The sequence below is a fragment of the Nerophis ophidion genome, linkage group LG12 (genome assembly GCF_033978795.1).
Source record: "Nerophis ophidion isolate RoL-2023_Sa linkage group LG12, RoL_Noph_v1.0, whole genome shotgun sequence".
Taxonomy (NCBI): domain Eukaryota; kingdom Metazoa; phylum Chordata; class Actinopteri; order Syngnathiformes; family Syngnathidae; genus Nerophis; species Nerophis ophidion.
In genome coordinates, this window is record NC_084622.1 from 15,953,008 (window position 1) to 15,973,007 (window position 20,000).

General features: G+C 39.4%; 1 protein-coding gene across 3 annotated transcripts in view; it reads right to left on the bottom strand.

Moving 5' to 3' along the window:
• Positions 1-20,000, bottom strand: part of LOC133563022 (transient receptor potential cation channel subfamily M member 1-like) — a 164,009-nt gene that overhangs the window by 102,021 nt on the left and 41,988 nt on the right. For 2 of the 3 annotated variants that reach the window (XM_061916931.1, XM_061916929.1), the window contains exons 2-3: positions 14,047-14,187; positions 11,002-11,106 (exon numbers count right to left, since the gene is read on the bottom strand). In XM_061916931.1, coding sequence (XP_061772915.1) covers positions 11,002-11,073 — 72 coding nt within the window. In that variant the 5' untranslated portion in view covers positions 11,074-11,106; positions 14,047-14,187. Of the gene's footprint in view, positions 1-11,001; positions 11,107-14,046; positions 14,188-19,492; positions 19,600-20,000 lie in introns of those variants that run through there. The other variant, XM_061916930.1, reaches the window with a different exon arrangement.

Consider the following 20,000-nt stretch of genomic DNA (forward strand, 5'->3'; position numbering starts at 1 on the left):
TGGGATGTTCCAAATAAGTGTTTGATGAGCATTCCTCAACTTTATCAGTATTTATTGCCACCTTTCCCAACTTCTTTGTCACGTGTTGCCCGGCATCAAATTCTAAAGTTTATGATTTTTTGCAAAAAAAAAAAAAGTTTATCAGTTGGAACATCAAATATGTAGTCTTTGTAGCATATTCAACTGAATATGGGTTGAAAAGGATTTGCAAATCATTGTATTCTGTTTATATTTACATCTAACACAATTTCCCAACTCATATGGAAATGGGGTTTGTAAAAGTAAAACTAAAGTGTCATCTACAGCAGTGTTATTCAACCACTGTGCCGCGGCACTAGATATTGTCTGGTGTGCCGTGGGAAATAATGCAACGTCACAGAATTGGTCCCAAAAATATTTTTTGCAAATCAATAATTATAATTTAAATGTAACTTAGATATTGGGTTTCACTATGTAAAAGCGCTTTGAGTCACTAGAGAAAAGCGCTATATAAATATAATTCACAATTCACAATTTGCAAATAATGTGCCGTTCCTTAGTGCAGTCTCTTTCAACCACTGTGCCGTGAGATACAGTCTGGTGAGCCATGGGAGATTATGTAATTTCACCTAATTGGGTTAAAAATAGAGATGTCCCATAATGGCTTTTTTCCCCCCGATTATGTCCAACTCTTAATTACCGATTCAGATATCAGCCGATACCGATATACAAAGTTCTGGAATGAACACATTATTATGCCTCATTTTGTTGCGATGACCCCGCTAGATGCATTAAATAATGTAACAAGGTTTTCCAAAATAAATTACCGTATGTTGGATTCAATATGTACTGGACTCTCACAATATTATGTTGGATCCACTATGGACTGGACTCTCACTATATTATGTTAGATCCACTATGGACTGGACTCTCACTATTATGTTAGATCCACTATGGACTGGACTCTCACTATTATGTTAGATCCACTATGGACTGGACTCTCACTATTATGTTAGATCCACTATGGACTGGACTCTCACACTATTATGTCAGATCCACTATGGACTAGACTCTCACACTATTATGTTAGATCCACTATGGACTGGACTCTCACACTATTATGTTAGATCCACTTTGGACTGGACTCTCACACTATTATGATAGATCCACTTTGTACTGGACTCTCACACTATTATGTTAGATCCACTATGGACTGGACTCTCACACTATTATGTTAGATCCACTATGGACTGGACTCTCACACTTTTATGTTAGATAAGCTTTGGAATGGACTCTCACACTATTATGTTAGATCCACTATGGACTGGACCCCCTCACTATTATGTTAGATCCACTACGGACTGGACTTTCACAATATTATGTTAGATCCACTATGGACTGGACCCTCACACAATTATGTCAGATCCACTACGGACTGGACTCTCACTATTATGTTAGATCCACTATGGACTGGACTCTCACACTATTATGTTAGATCCACTATGGACTGGACTCTCACACTATTATGTTAGATCCACTATGGACTGGACTCTCACACTATTATGTTAGATCCACTATGGACTGGACTCATTATTATGTTAGATCCACTATGGACTGGACTCTCACTATATTATGTTAGATCCACAATGACTGGACTGTCACTATTATGTTATATCCACTATGGACTGGACTCTCACACTATTATGTTAGATCCACTATGGACTGGACTCATTATTATGTTAGATCCACTATGGACTGGACTCTCACTATATTATGTTAGATCCACTATGACTGGACTCTCACTATTATGTTAGATCCCCTATGGACTGGACTCTCACACTATTTTGTTAGATCCACTATGGACTGGACTCTCTCACTATTATGTTAGATCCACTATGGACTGGATTCTCACACTATTATGTTAGATCCACTATGGACTGGACTCAATATTATGTTAAATCCACTATGGACTGGACTCACTATTATGTTAGAACCACTATGGACTGGACTCTCACTATTATGTTTGATCCACTATGGACTGAACTCTCACAATATGATGTTAGATCCACTATGGACTGGACTCTCTCACTATTACTTTAGATCCACTATGGACTGGACTCTCACTATTATGTTAGATCCACTATGGACTGAACTCTCACACTATTTATGTTGGATCCACTATGGACTGGACTCTCTCACTATTATGTTAGATCCACTATGGACTGGACTCTCACTATTATGTTAAATCCCCTATGGACTGGACTCTCACACTATTTTGTTAAATCCACTATGGACTGGACTCTCTCACTATTATGTTAGATCCACTATGGACTGGATTCTCACACTATTATGGTAGATCCACTATGGACTGGACTCAATATTATGTTAAATCCACTATGGACTGGACTCACTATTATGTTAGAACCACTATGGACTGGACTCTCACTATTATGTTTGATCCACTATGGACTGAACTCTCACAATATGATGTTAGATCCACTATGGACTGGACTCTCTCACTATTACTTTAGATCCACTATGGACTGGACTCTCACTATTATGTTATATCCACTATGGACTGAACTCTCACAATATGATGTTAGATCCACTATGGACTGGACTCACTATTATGTTAGAACCACTATGGACTGGACTCTCACTATTATGTTTGATCCACTATGGACTGAACTCTCACAATATGATGTTAGATCCACTATGGACTAGACTCTCACAATATGATGTTAGATCCACTATGGACTGGACTCTCTCACTATTATGTTAGATCCACTATGGACTGGATTCTCACACTATTATGGTAGATCCACTATGGACTGGACTCTCACTATTATGTTATATCCACTATGGACTGAACTCTCACAATATGATGTTAGATCCACTATGGACTGGACTCACTATTATGTTAGAACCACTATGGACTGGACTCACTATTATGTTAGAACCACTATGGACTGGACTCTCACTATTATGTTTGATCCACTATGGACTGAACTCTCACAATATGATGTTAGATCCACTATGGACTGGACTCTCTCACTATTATGTTAGATCCACTATGGACTGGATTCTCACACTATTATGGTAGATCCACTATGGACTGGACTCAATATTATGTTAAATCCACTATGGACTGGACTCACTATTATGTTAGAACCACTATGGACTGGACTCTCACTATTATGTTTGATCCACTATGGACTGAACTCTCACAATATGATGTTAGATCCACTATGGACTAGACTCTCACTATTATGTTAGATCCACTGTGGACTGGACTCTCATGTTAGATCCACTATGGACTGGACTCTCACTATTATGTTAGATCCACTATGGACTGGACTCTCACTATTAAGTTAGATCCACTATGGACTGGACTCTCACACTATTATGTTAGATCCACTATGGACTGGACTCTCACAATATGATGTTAGATCCACTATGGACTGGACTCTCTCACTATTACTTTAGATCCACTATGGACTGGACTCTCACTATTATGTTAGATCCACTATGGACTGGACTCTCTCACTATTACTTTAGATCCACTATGGACTGGACCCTCACACTATTATGTCAGATCCACTACAGACTGGACTCTCACTATTATTTTAGATCCACTACGGACTGGACTCTCACTATTATATGGTCGTAACTATACTAAATGCACTGGGCATAATAAACACATTATTAATATTGCTACTACGGATAATTTGATCAAAAATTCCCTGAAACAGCCCACTACCTATAATATAGGTTTTTTAAACATAAGATCATTGTCTCCTAAAACGTTGTTAGTTAATGATATTATCAGAGACAACAATCTTAACGTCATCGGTCTCAGCGAAACCTGGCTTAAACCAAACAACTTTTTTGCGCTAAATGAGGCATGTCCTCCTAACTTTACACATGCGCATATTGCCCGTCCGCTCAAAAGGGGTGGAGGGGTCGCACTAATATATACAACGAAAACTTTAACCTTAGTCCTAACATAAATAATAAATATAAATCGTTTGAGGTGCTTACTATGAGGTCTGTCACACCGCTGCCTCTACACCTGGCTGTTATCTACCGCCCCCTAGGGCCCTATTCGGACTTTATTAATGAATTCTCAGAGTTCGTTACTGATCTAGTGACACACGCCGATAATATAATCATAATGGGGGACTTTAATATCCATATGAATACCCCATCGGACCCACCGTGCGTAGCGCTCCAGACTGTAATTGATAGCTGTGGTCTCACACAAATAATAAATGAACCCACGCATCGCAACGGTAATACGATAGACCTAGTGCTTGTCAGGGGCATCACCGTTTCCAAAGTTACGATACTCCCGTATACTAAAGTATTGTCCGATCATTACCTTATAAAATTCGAGGTTCAGACGCATGTTCGTCAAACTAATAATAATAATAACTGCTATAGCAGCCGCAACATTAATACAGCCACAACGACAACTCTTGCTGACCTACTGCCCTCGGTAATGGCACCATTCCCAAAGTATGTGGGCTCTATTGATAACCTCACTAACAACTTTAACGACGCCCTGCGCGAAACCATTGATAACATAGCACCGCTAAAGTTAAAAAAGGCTCCAAAAAAGCGCACCCCGTGGTTTACAGAAGAAACTAGAGCTCAGAAATTATTATGTAGAAAGCTGGAACGCAAATGGCGCACGACTAAACTTGAGGTGCACCATCAAGCATGGAGTGATGGTTTAATAACTTATAAACGCATGCTTACCTTAGCTAAAGCTAAATATTACTCAAATCTCATCCACCGTAATAAAAACGATCCTAAATTTTTGTTTAGTACGGTAGCATCGCTTACCCAACAAGGGACTCCTTCCAGTAGCTCAACCCACTCAGCTGATGACTTTATGCAATTCTTTAGTAAGAAAATTGAAGTCATTAGAAAGGAGATTAAAGACAATGCGTCCCAGCTACAACGGGGTTCTATTAACACTGACACGATTGTATATACGGCGGATACTGCCCTCCAAAATAGTTTCTCTCGTTTTGAGGAAATAACATTAGAGGAATTGTTACAACATGTAAATGGAATAAAACAGACAACATGTTTACTTGACCCTCTTCCTGGGAAACTGATCAAGGAGCTCTTTGTATTATTAGGTCCATCAGTGCTAAATATTATAAACTTATCACTCTCCTCGGGCAGTGTTCCCCTAGCATTCAAAAAAGCGGTTATTCATCCTCTTCTTAAAAGACCTAACCTCGATCCTGACCTCATGGTAAATTACCGACCGGTGTCTCACCTTCACTTTATTTCAAAAATCCTTGAAAAAATTGTTGCGGAGCAGTTAAATGAACACTTAGCGTCTAACAATCTATGTGAAACCTTTCAATCCGGTTTCAGGGCAAATCACTCCACGGAGACAGCCCTCGCAAAAATGACTAATGATCTATTGCTAACGATGGATTCTGATGCGTCATCTATGTTGCTGCTCCTCGATCTTAGCGCTGCTTTCGATACCGTCGATCATAATATTTTATTAGAACGTATCAAAACACGAATTGGTATGTCAGACTTAGCCCTGTCTTGGTTTAACTCTTATCTTACTGATAGGATGCAGTGTGTCTCCCATAACAATGTGACCTCGGACTACGTTAAGGTAACGTGTGGAGTTCCCCAGGGTTCGGTCCTTGGCCCTGCACTCTTCAGCATCTACATGCTGCCGCTAGGTGACATCATACGCAAATACGGTATTAGCTTTCACTGTTATGCTGATGACACCCAACTCTACATGCCCCTAAAGCTGACCAACACGCCGGATTGTAGTCAGCTGGAGGCGTGTCTTAATGAAATTAAACAATGGATGTCCGCTAACTTTTTGCAACTCAACGCCAAAAAAACGGAAATGCTGATTATCGGTCCTGCTAGACACCGAACTCTATTTAATAATACAACTCTAACATTTGACAACCAAACAATTAAACAAGGCGACACGGTAAAAAATCTGGGTATTATCTTCGACCCAACTCTCTCCTTTGAGGCACACATTAAAAGCGTTACTGAAACGGCCTTCTTTCATCTCCGTAACATCGCTAAAATTCGCTCCATTCTGTCCACTAAAGACGCTGAGATCATTATCCATGCGTTTGTTACGTCTCGCCTTGACTACTGTAACGTATTATTTTCGGGTCTCCCCATGTCTAGCATTAAAAGATTACAGTTGGTACAAAATGCGGCTGCTAGACTTTTGACAAGAACAAGAAAATTTGATCACATTACGCCTGTACTGGCTCACCTGCACTGGCTTCCTGTGCACTTAAGATGTGACTTTAAGGTTTTACTACTTACGTATAAAATACTACACGGTCTAGCTCCATCTTATCTTGCCGATTGTATTGTACCATATGTCCCGGCAAGAAATCTGCGTTCAAAGGACTCCGGCTTATTAGTGATTCCCAAAGCCCAAAAAAAGTCTGCGGGCTATAGAGCATTTTCCGTTCGGGCTCCAGTACTCTGGAATACCCTCCCGGTAACAGTTCGCGATGCCACCTCAGTAGAAGCATTTAAGTCTCACCTTAAAACTCATTTGTATGCTCTAGCCTTTAAATAGACTCCCTTTTTAGACCAGTTGATCTGCCGTTTCTTTTCTTTTTCTTCTATGTCCCACTCTCCCGTGTGGAGGGGGTCCCGTCCGATCCGGTGGCCATGTACTGCTCGCCTGTGTATCGGCTGGGGACATCTCTGCGCTGCTGGTCCGCCTACGCTTGGGATGGTTTCCTGCTGGGTCCGCTGTGAACGGGACTCTCGCTGCTGTGTCTTGGATCCTCTTTGGACTGGACTCTCGCGACTGTGTTGTATCCATTGTGGATTGAACTTTCACAGTATCCTGTTAGACCCGCTCGACATCCATTGCTTTCCTCCTCTCTAAGGTTCTCATAGTCATCATTGTCACCGACGTCCCACTGGGTCATTATTGTCACCAATGTCCCACTGGGTGTGAGTTTTCCTTGCCCTTATGTGGGCCTACCGAAGATGTCGTGGTGGTTTGTGCAGCCCTTTGAGACACTAGTGATTTAGGGCTATATAAGTAAACATTGATTGATATTATGTTAGATCCACTATGGACTGGACTTTCATGTTAGATCCACTATGGACTGGACTCTCACTATTATGTTAGATCCACTATGGACTGGACTCTCACTATTATGTTAGATCCACTATGGACTGGACTCTCACACTATTATGTTAGATCCACTATGGACTGGACTCTCACACTATTATGTTAGATCCACTATGGACTGGACTCTCACTTTATTATGTTAGATTCACAATGACTGGACTGTCACTATTATGTTAGATCCACTATGGACTGAACTCTCACACTATTATGTTAGATCCACTACGGACTGGACTCTCACTATTATTTTAGATCCACTACGGACTGGACTCTCACTATTATGTTAGATCCACTATGGACTGGACTTTCATGTTAGATCCACTATGGACTGGACTCTCACTATTATGTTAGATCCACTATGGACTGGACTCTCACTATTATGTTGGATCCACTATGGACTGGACTCTCACACTATTATGTTAGATCCACTATGGACTGGACTCTCACACTATTATGTTAGATCCACTATGGACTCTCACACTATTATGTTAGATCCACTATGGACTGGACTCATTATTATGTTAGATCCACTATGGACTGGACTCTCACTATATTATGTTGGATCCACAATGACTGGACTGTCACTATTATGTTAGATCCACTATGGACTGAACTCTCACACTATTATGTTAGATCCACTATGGACTGGACTCTCACAATATGAAGTTAGATCTACTATGGACTGGACTCTCACTATTATGTTAGATCCACTATGGACTGAACTCTCACACTATTATGTTAGATCCACTATGGACTGGACTCTCACTATTATGTTAGATCCACTATGGACTGAACTCTCACACTATTATGTTAGATCCACTATGGACTGGACTCTCACACTATTTTGTTAGATCCACTATGGACTGGACTCTCTCACTATTAAGTTAGATCCACTATGGACTGGATTCTCACACTATTATGTTAGATCCACTATGTACTGGACTCAATATTATGTTAAATCCCCTATGGACTGGACTCACTATTATGTTAGAACCACTATGGACTGGACTCACTATTATGTTAGATCCACTATGGACTGAACTCTCACAATATGATGTTAGATCCACTATGGACTGGACTCTCTCACTGTTACTTTAGATCCACTATGGACTGGACTCTCACTATTATGTTAGATCCACTATGGACTGAACTCTCACAATATGATGTTAGATCCACTATGGACTGGACTCTCACTATTATGTTAGATCCACTATGGACTGGACCCTCACACTATTATGTCAGATCCACTACGGACTGGACTCTCACTATTATTTTAGATCCACTACGGACTGGACTCTCACTATTATGTTAGATCCACTATGGACTGGACTATCATGTTAGATCCACTATGGACTGGACTCTCACTATTATGTTAGATCCACTATGGACTGGACTCTCACACTATTATGTTAGATCCACTATGGACTGGACTCTCACACTATTATGTTAGATCCACTATGGACTGGACTCTCACACTATTATGTTAGATCCACTATGGACTGGACTCTCACACTATTATGTTAGATCCACTATGGACTGGACTCATTATTATGTTAGATCCACTATGGACTGGACTCTCACTATATTATGTTAGATCCACAATGACTGGACTGTATCTATTATGTTATATCCAATATGGACTGAACTCTCACAATATGAATTTAGATCCACTATGGACTGGACTCTCACTATTATGTTAGATCCACTATGGACTGAACTCTCACACTATTATGTTAGATCCACTATGGGCTGGACTCCCTCACTATTATGTTAGATCCACTATGGGCTGGACTCTCACTATTATGTTAGATCCACTATGGACTGGACTCTCACACTATTTTATTAGATCCACTATGGACTGGACTCTCACACTATTATGTTGGATCTACTATGGACTGAACTCTCACAATATGATGTTAGATCCACTATGGACTGGACTCTCACAATAAGATGTTAGATCCACTATGGACTGGACTCTCTCACTATTACTTTAGATCCACTATGGACTGGACTCTCACTATTATGTTAGATCCACTATGGACTGGACTCTCACACTATTATGTTAGATCCACTATGGACTGGACTCTCACAATATGATGTTAGATCCACTATGGACTGGACTCTCACAATATGATGTTAGATCCACTATGAACTGGACTCTCTCACTATTACTTTAGATCCACTATGGACTGGACTCTCACAATTATGTTAGATCCACTATGGACTGGACTCTCACACTATTATGTTAGATCCACTATGGACTGGACTCTCACACTATTATGTTAGATCCACTATGGACTGGACTCTCACAATATGATGTTAGATCCACTATGGACTGGACTCTCTCACTGTTACTTTAGATCCACTATGGACTGGGCTCTCACTATTATGCTAGATCCACTATGGACTGAACTCTCACAATATGATGTTAGATCCACTATGGACTGGACTCTCTCACTATTACTTTAGATCCACTATGGACTGGACTCTCACTATTATGTTAGATCCACTATGGACTGAACTCTCACTATTATGTTAGATCCACTATGGACTGAACTCTCACAATATGATGTTAGATCCACTATGGACTGGACTCTCACTATTATGTTAGATCCACTATGGACTGAACCCTCACACTATTATGTCAGATCCACTACGGACTGGACTCGCACTATTATTTTAGATCCACTACGGACTGGACTCTCACTATTATGTTAGATCCACTATGGACTGGACATTCATGTTAGATCCACTATGGACTGGACTCTCACTAATATGTTGGATCCACTATGGACTGAACTCTCACAATATGATGTTAGATCCACTATGGACTGGCCTCTTTCACTATTACTTTAGATCCACTATGGACTGGACTCTCACACTATTATGTTAGATCCACTATGGACTGGACTCTCACACTATTATGTTAGATCCACTATGGACTGGACTCATTATTATGTTAGATCCACTATGGACTGGACTCTCACTATATTTTGTTAGATCCACAATGACTGGACTGTCACTATTATGTTATTTCCACTATGGACTGGACTCTCACACTATTATGTTAGATCCACTATGGACTGGACTCTCACTATATTATGTTAGATCCACAATGACTGGACTGTCACTATTATGTTATATCCACTATGGACTGGACTCTCACACTATTATGTTAGATCCACTATGGACTGGACTCTCACTATATTATGTTAGATCCACAATGACTGGACTGTCACTATTATGTTATATCCAATATGGACTGAACTCTCACAATATGAATTTAGATCCACTATGGACTGGACTCTCACTATTATGTTAGATCCACTATGGACTGAACTCTCACAATATGATGTTAGATCCACTATGGACTGGACTCTCACTATTATGTTAGATCCACTATGGACTGGACTCTCACTATTATGTTAGATCCACTTACGACTGGACTCTCACACTATTTTGTTAGATCCACTATGGACTGGACTCTCATTAATCTGCCACATCTGTGGTCCTTTCCAAGGTTTCTCATAGTCATTCACATTGACATCCCACTGGGTTGTGAGTATTTCCTTGCCCTGATGTGGGCTCTGAACCGAGGATGTCGCTGTGGCTCGTGCAGCCCTTCGAGACACTTGTGATTTAGGGCTATATAAATAAACGATGATTGATTGATGCTTGGTTATAGAACCACGTTTTATTCGTCAATATCAGCTGCTGAGTGTCATTTTTCAAAGATTTCTGCAGGTGGATTTTTTCAATGGAAAAAACGTGCCTTGGCTCAGAAAAGGTTGAAATCTTCGACTTCCAGGACCCGCATATTCATATATCATCCCATCCCCAACAGTGCGTCTTACCTTCTGAGATCCCGATGTGCTGCGTTTGAGGGAGGTCCTCTTGAAGGTACTAGCGGGGCCCTTGCTGTCCATGCCAAGAGGTCAAAGGTCACCAGGAGACGGCCACTGTGCAGCAGAGGGGAAAGGTAAGCATCAAATCAGAGTTTTCCTCACTGTGCTCCGTCCCGACTGACAAGACCCGCGATGCCACGCGGGGATATAAATCACTCGATGACATACTTGACACGTAGACCCTTTCATGCTGCCGCACATCCCATAATCAGGCTTAATGCAGCCAGCTCTTACGAAGCCTCCCGACTCTAATGGATGGAGATTTATTAAATGGTTATTGGAGGTAAATCTACTTTGGAACACCACATAGCCCCCAAAAAGGCTTAGAGAGAGTCTGTACAAGCTGTGGAGCATCAAGCTTGCTTGGTTTCGGGATGGACGGGAAATTTATATTTCCAACCCTAACCCATATTCAACTACAAAACCGGTGAAGTTGTCACGTTGTGTAAATGATAATAAAAAGAGAATACAAATCCTTTCCAACTTATATTCAGTTGAATAGACCGCAAAGATAAAAGATACTTAACGTTCCAACATTGTTATTTTTTGCAAATATTAGCTCAATTGGAATTTGATGCCTGCAATATGTTTTGAAAAAGCTGGCATAAGTGGCAAAAAAGACTGAGAAAAGTTGAGGAATGCTCATCAAACACTTATTTGGAACATCCAACGGGCTAATTGGGAACAGGTGGGTGCCATGATTGGGTGTAAAAATCATCTTCTATGAAATGCTTAGTCATTCACAAACTAGGACAGGGCGAGGGTCACCACTTTGTCAACAAATGCGTGAGCAAATTGTTTAAGAACACCGTTTCTCAAATAGCTATTGCAAGGAATTTAGGGATTTCACCATCTACGGTTCGTAATATCATCAAAAGGTTCGGAGAATCTGGAGAAATCACTGCACGAAATCGGCAGAGTCCGTGACCTTCGATTCCTCAGGCATCCAAAAGTGACATCAGTGTGTAAAGGATATCACCACATGGAATCAGGAACACTTCAGAAAACTACTGTCAGTAACTACAGTTGGTCGCTACATCTGTAAGTGCAAGTTATAACTCTACTATGCAAAGCCAAAGCCATTTATCAACAACACCCAGAAGCGCCGCCGCCTAACAGTTAAAGTACCAATGATTGTCACACACACACACACACACACACACACACACACACACACACACACACACACACACACACACACACACACACACACATCACCTTTGATCACCCCCTTGGAGGTGAGGGGAGCAGTGAGCAGCAGCAGAGGCCGCGCCCAGGAATCATTTTTGGTGATTTAACCCCCAATTCCAACCCTTGATGCTGAATGTCAAGCAGGGAGGTAATGGCTCCCATTTTTGTAGTCTTTGGTATGACTCGGCCGGGGTTTGAACTCAGGACCTACCGATCTCAGGGCCTACAATCTAACCACTAGGCCACTGAGCTGGTTTTTATATATTTATATGTACTTACTTATGAAACATAGATTTTTGTTAACAAGGTAAAGGTGTTGAATGATAATACAAGCATGTTTCTTTCATGAAGACAAGAATATAAGTTGCAGGGTTTACCGCAGCGTTTTGTTGTTAAGTGAAGTGAATTATATTTATATAGCGCTTTTCCTCTAGTGAATAGGCGGCCGCCTTAACAATAAAGGGCAACCACCTAAACTAAAGTTTTAAAAAATAAAATTAAAAATAAAAATAAATAAATATATATATATATATATATATATATTTAATTTTTTTTATTTTTTTTATTTTATTATAATTATTATTTTTTTGGGTCCGGTAAATTAAGCATTATGATTTGAGCATACGTCAGCATGTGGCCCCACTTTTGACTTTTTTTCAAAAAAGTCATTAATTTGACTTAGTCATTATTTTGACTTAGTAAATATTGACTTACTAAGATTTACTTAGTTTTTGGTTGTGTTTTCCACTCTGTACGCTGAGTGGCAATTTACCATATATATCTCCATATTTTTTCTGTAAAGTAAAAACAAAACACACAGCAGTCCCAGTTACCTGAGATACTAAAGTATGCCATTATTTTGACTTCGTAAATATTGACTTACTACGACAAAATAATGACATCATTATGTCATTATTTTGATTTAGCAAATATTGACTTACTATGACAAAATAATGTCATCATCATGTCAGTATTTTGACTTAGCAAATATTGACTTACTACGACAAAATAATGACATCATTATGTCATTATTTTGACTTAGCAAAAATTGACTTACTCACCTAGGCTGTGGTGAGCCGGAGATGTGATGGTGGCGACAGGCCAATAATTATGTCATTATTTTGACTTAGTAAATATTGACTTACTAAGACAAAATAAGTCTTAGTAAGTCAATATTTGCTAAGTCAAAATAATGACATAATGTCATTATTTTGTCGTAGTAAGTCAATATTTACTAAGTCAAAATAATGACATACTGATGTCATTATTTTGACTTAGTAAATATTGACTTAGTATGACAAAATAATGACATCATTATGTCATTATTTTGACTTAGCAAATATTGACTTACTAAGACAAAATAATTACATACTTAGTATCTCAGGTAACTAGGACTGCTTTGTGTTTAGTTTTTACTTTGGGGAAAAAATATCGAGATATATATGGTAAATTGACACTCAGCATACAGAGTGGAAAACACAACCAAAAATTGTAGGCTTCTTCATGCGGCGAAGCCGGCCTACTTCACTACAGTCTGTAGACTATTGCCCCCCACAGGCTGTGTTGAGCTGGGGACGTGATGGTGGCGACAGGCCAAATTACACCCACCCAGCCCCTTCCCCGTCCGTCCGCCTGTCCCTGGCGGCGCCCCCTTCCCCCTGGAGAGACACCACCTTAACTAACACATTTTCTGGGGGAAACACTTAGTTGGTATGATTGAGTAGGTAAAGTTATGTAATGGTGAATGCTTGTTTTGCCATTTACAACATTGCATTGGTAGTGTATAGTGGTACACCCTGGTACCTTTTGTGCAGTCGATGCATGTTTGATTCCCAGCCACTCATCCACTGGCACCTCCCCAGTGCTGGCGGGTCACAAGGCTGGACGAACGGCGGCGTTGTGTCAGGAAGAGTCAACATCCGGTGTGAAGTCCATGCCAAAGCCCTGATGGGAGACAACAACAAAAAACAGAACTTTAAATCGGTGCATCTTTTGAATGATAAATGTATTGACTAAGCATTTAAGAATGGTATCAGTGGAAAGGAAATGGTGAATTTTACATGGAAAATCCTCCCCCTAATACAAACCCCATGCTACAAAGACAAAATAATTGATGTTCAAACTGATAAACACTTTTTCTTTTTGCAAATAATCATTAACTTTAGAATTCGATGCCAGCAACACGTGACAAAGAAGTTGGGAAAGGTGGAAATAAATACTGATAAAGTTGAGGAATGAATAATAATGGGTTGTACTTGTATAGCGCTTTTCTACCTTCAAGGTACTCAAAGCGCTTTGACACTACTTCCACATTTACCCATTCACACACACATTCACACACTGATGGAGGGAGCTGCCATGCAAGGCGCCAACCAGCACCCATCAGGAGCAAGGGTGAAGTGTCTTGCTCAGGACACAACGGACGTGACGAGGTTGGTACTAGGTGGGAATTGAACCTGGGACGCTCGGGTTGCGCACGGCCACTCTCCCCACTGCGCCACGCCGTCCCTAAATATCAACGTCAAGTGACTGGAAGCATGGTCGCTGACATAAGAATTAATGGATAATTATAAAAAATTGTGATATAAATAAATGTAACAATCAGAATGAAACAGAGTAATATTTCGTAAAAAAATATCAACATTTCAGCTTTTTGCATTTAAAAAAAAATCTGTTTAATAATTATTAATAGTACACTTATCACATAACACAAAGCCAACACAAAGTTTTATCTTTAAACATATGTAACGTATGTTTTAGCATTTTTACAAAATAAATGGGTTGTACTTGTATAGTACTTGTATAGTACTTGTATATTGATGAATGCTCATCAAACACTTATTTGGAACACCCCACAGGTGTGCAGGCTAATTGGGAACAGGTGGGTGCCATGATTGGCTATAAAAACAGCTTCCCAAAAAATGCTCAGTCCATCACAGGAAAGGATGGGGCGAGGTACACCCCTTTGTCCACAACTGCGTGAGAAAAAAGTCAAACAGTTTAAGAACAACGTTTCTCAAAGTGCAGTTGCAAGAAACTTAGGGATTTCAACATCTACGCTCCATAATATCATCAAAAGGTTCAGAGAATATGGAGATATCACTCCACGTAAGCGACATGGCCGAAAACCAACATAGAATGATCGTGACCTTTGATCCCTCAGACAGCACTGTATCAAAAACCAACATCAATCTGTAAAGGATATCACCACATGGGCTCAGGAACACTTCAGAAAACCACTGTCACTAAATACAGTCGGTCGCTATATCTGTAAGTGCAAGTTAAAGCTCTACTATCCAAAGCAAAAGCCATTTATCAACAACATCCAGAAACACCGCCGGCTTCTCTCGGCCCGAGATCATCTAGGATGGACTGATACAAAGTGGAAAAGTGTTCTGTGGTCTGACGAGTCCACATTTCAAATTGTTTTTGGAAATATTCCACATCGTGTCATTCGGAACAAAGGGGAAGCGAACCATCCAGACATTTATCGACGCAAAGTTCAAAATCCAGCATCTGTGATGGTATGGGGGTGCATTAGTGCCCAAGGCATGGGTAACTTACACATCTGTGAAGGCAACATTAATGTTGAAAGGTACATACAGGTTTTGGAACAACATATGCTGCCATCTAAGCGCCGTCTTTTTCATGGACACCTCTGCTTATTTCAGCAAGACAGTGCCAAGCCACATTCAGCACGTGTTACAACAGCGTGGCTTCGTAAAAAAAGAGTGCGGGTACTTTCCTGGCCCGCCTGCAGTCCAGACCTGTCTCACGTCAAAAATGTGTGGCGCATTATGAAGCGTAAAATACGACAGCGCAGACCCCGGACTGTTGAACGACTGAAGCTCTACATGAAACAAGAATGGGAAAGAATTCCAATTTCAAAGCTTCAACAATTGGTTTCCTCACTATTGAGTGTTGTTAAAAGAAAAGGTGATGTAACACAGTGGTGAACATGCCCTTTCCCAACTACTTTGGCACGTGTTGCAGCCATGAAATTCTATGTTAATTATTATTTGCAAAAAAAAATAAAGTTTATGAGTTTGAACATCAAATATGTTGTCTTTGTAGCATATTCAACTGAATATGGGTTAAAAATGATTTGAAAACACCCCGCCTTCCGCCCGATTGTAGCTGAGATAGGCGCCAGCGCCCCCCGCGACCCCGAAAGGGAATAAGCGGTAGAAAATGGATGGATGGATGGATGTATTCCGTTTATATTTACATCCAACACAATTTCCCAACTCCTATGGAAACGGGGTTTGTAACATAATATTGTGAAAGTCCAGTCCATAGTGGGTCTAACATAATTAACAATATTGACTATGAACAATAAAACACTGACTATTAACAACACAAACATCGCCGCCCGACAGACATCTTTTACAATTACATTGGATTGGCGAAACGTCAAGTGACTGGAAGGAAGCATGGTCGGTGACATAAGAATTAATGGATAATTATAAAAAATTGTGATATAAATAAATGTAACAATCAGAATGAAACAGAGTAATATTTCGTAAAAAAAAAATCAACATTTCAGCTTTTTGCATTTAAAAAAAAAATCTGTTTAATAATTATTAATAGTACACTTATCACATAACACAAAGCCAACACAAAGTTTTATCTTTAAACATATGTAACGTATGTTTTAGCATTTTTACAAAATACAATTATTTGACTTTTTAGTATGTGTCAAAATTGCCACATCCCTGTATTATTAACATGTATTCCAAGCATTTTTTTGTTACAATAAAATGCTTGTCTCCCCTGACTTGTGATTTCAAAAGCAATAATGTTATCTATCAAATTTGAAGTAAAAAAAACGGAATAAAAAAGCCATAAGGAATCGTGTAAAAATACAATGAGGCGATTATACATTAAAATTATAAATATTCACTGTATCAATCGGCCCTCTGATAGCAGCCATAACTACAATGTGGCTCTCAATGTAAAGGAGTTTGACATCCCTCATTTAGGTTTCTACTACAGTTTTAAATTGTCCAACACCCCCCTCTGCTGGACGCTATCTAGAACTGTTGGACATGTTTTATTCTACTCTGTCCCTAATAGATGCGCGGTTTGCGGTCGGGCGGGTGACATGACAAAAAAAATAATAGATTTTTTAATAGTTTCGGTCTGGTGGCGTTTCAACCATTTGGAAATATTTAATATACATAATTCAGGGATCGGCAACCTTTACCACTCAAAGAGCCATTTTGACTCGTGTCTCAAAGTAACGATGACAATAAAAGCCACAAACATTATCGCGAGTATCTGCTGGCGGTCACCCAGTTAACAAGGATTAGGGCGTGCTATGAAGGCATTGACTTTGATGCCTTCTACAATATGTACAAACTGCTTACCAGTCCAGCAACATGTTGTATGTGGCTTTGGCAGACACACGCACAAGACTGCAAGGCATACTGGGTGATACAGAGTGCACTGACGGTTGTGATATAAACAACCTTAACACTCTTACTAACATGCGCCACACTGTGAAGCCACACCAAACAAGAATGACAAACACATTTCGGGAGAACATCCTCACAGTAACACAACATAAACGCAACACCACAAATACCCAGAATCCTTTGCATCCATGACTCTTCCTAACTATATAATACACCCCGCTAGCACCACAACCCCCCCTTCCCCCTGTAAGGTGGGCGGGGTTTGGTGCTAGCGGTGTAAAATATAGTCAGGAAGAGTCATGGATGCAAAGGATTATGGGTATTCGTTGTGTTGCGTTTATGTTGTGTTACTGTGAGGATGTTCTCCCGAAATGTGTTTGTCATTCTTGTTTGGTGTGGCGCATATTAGTAAGAGTGTTAAAGTTGTTTATATCACAACCACCAGTGTACTCTGTATCACCCAGTATTCCTTTCAATCTTGTACGTGTATCTGTGGAAGCAGCATACAACATTTTGCTGGACTGGCAAGCAGTTTGTACAAGTTGTTGAAGGCCTTAGGCCCTGGCTTCATAGCATGCCCTTATTGTTGTTATCAGGATGAACACCAGAAAATATTCACAAGAATGGTTGCAGCTCCCATTGTCTTCTTTACTCTGTGAATCGGGTCAAACTAGCTCTTTGAGGGGTAAAGGTTGCGGACCCCTGATATATAACATCAAGAGCGGGTGGCGGACGGTTGCGGTTTAGATAAAATGTTGGTTCTGGTGGATGGTGGGTGGATGAGAACTTTAGTGATGCGGATGATATAATTGCCTATCCGCTCATCTCAAGTCTCTAACCACATGTGTACTCTTTATACTATCTACTATTGTGCTTACCAATTAAAATGTATTATTATTACAATGTGTTTGAATTTAAAAGTGTGACAAAGTAAAATGAACAACAATATCAAAACAAAAAACATATGTTGAGAAAGACAAATTATGTAAACTTTTTTTCCCCCCCACATAAAAATACTGTACTGCAGCGATCAATAATACTTTAGTTTTTCTAATAAATTTTTCATCTTTGAACTCTCCAAAGTTTTTACAAAAGTGCAATATTTGACGTATATTAATTAGGGCCTTAAAAACATCAATAATCCATAACAATATTTATTTTAATTGTTATTTTGTGATCAATGACAGTTTCAAAGAAAAAAATCCAACTAAAATTATTGGGGATCCAAAAGGGCCCAACTCATAAAATTGTTAAAAATAAATATTGTTTTATTCTTATTCAACGCTTAAATCTCAAGGTCCACTATAGGTCCATCGGTCGATATAAACTAAAAAACATTTCTAATATGCCCTTTTTGTTAAAGAAAACCCTGTTTTTTAGGGCAAAAACACAAAACTGCAAGCTTTTAGCACCAAAATGTTAAAGTGGAATATTTGATGTAAAGTAATTAGAGCCTTAAAAAGGTTAATTAATCATAACAATATTGATTTAAATTCATTTTTTGGTGATCAAAGACAGTTTTATAGAAAAAAAATCCAACAACAATTCTCGGGGATCCAAAAGGGCACAACTCATAAAATTGTTAAAAATCAATCATATTGGGTTTTTTCTTATTCAATGCCTAAATCTCGAAGTCCACTATAGGTTCACCGTTTTTTCAAAGCTAATACTATTGATCACACAGTCAGTGTTATGATCTTATCTGCAACAAACAGCACATTGTTTTGAACCGGAGTTCATTACGATCATGACTGATGTCAACAAATGATTGCAGACAAACAAAACAAGCATTTATCGACTATTTCCACAAGATCAAGCATTGCGTTCGTTACCTCATTGTGAAAGAAAATAGCAAACACATCACTTTGGTGTCCCAGGGATGTCAATTCAAGTCCCAACAAACTACTCCAAGGTGTGTACTGGCAGTGGATAATACTTCATTTCTCCTCGTAAGCAAATACTAAAGAGCTTTATGATCTGCCGGTGGCTTTGAATTTGGAAGAGGAGATTATTTCACAGCAGAAGATGGAGGAAGGCAGCAATGAATGAAGTTGGGATAAAGGAAAGGAGCAGGTGGTTGTTTCGAGAGAGCTGCATTCCATTATGGGAGCAATTTTAAATCTGAATTTCCTAAATGCAACAACAACACAAACATGATATAGTAATATATATATATATATATATATATATATATATATATATATATATATGTATGTGTGTGTATATATATATATATATATATATACATATACACATACATACATATATATATATATATATATATATATACACCCAAAAGCAGAGAAGTTGTCACGTTGTGTAAATAAAAACAGAATACAA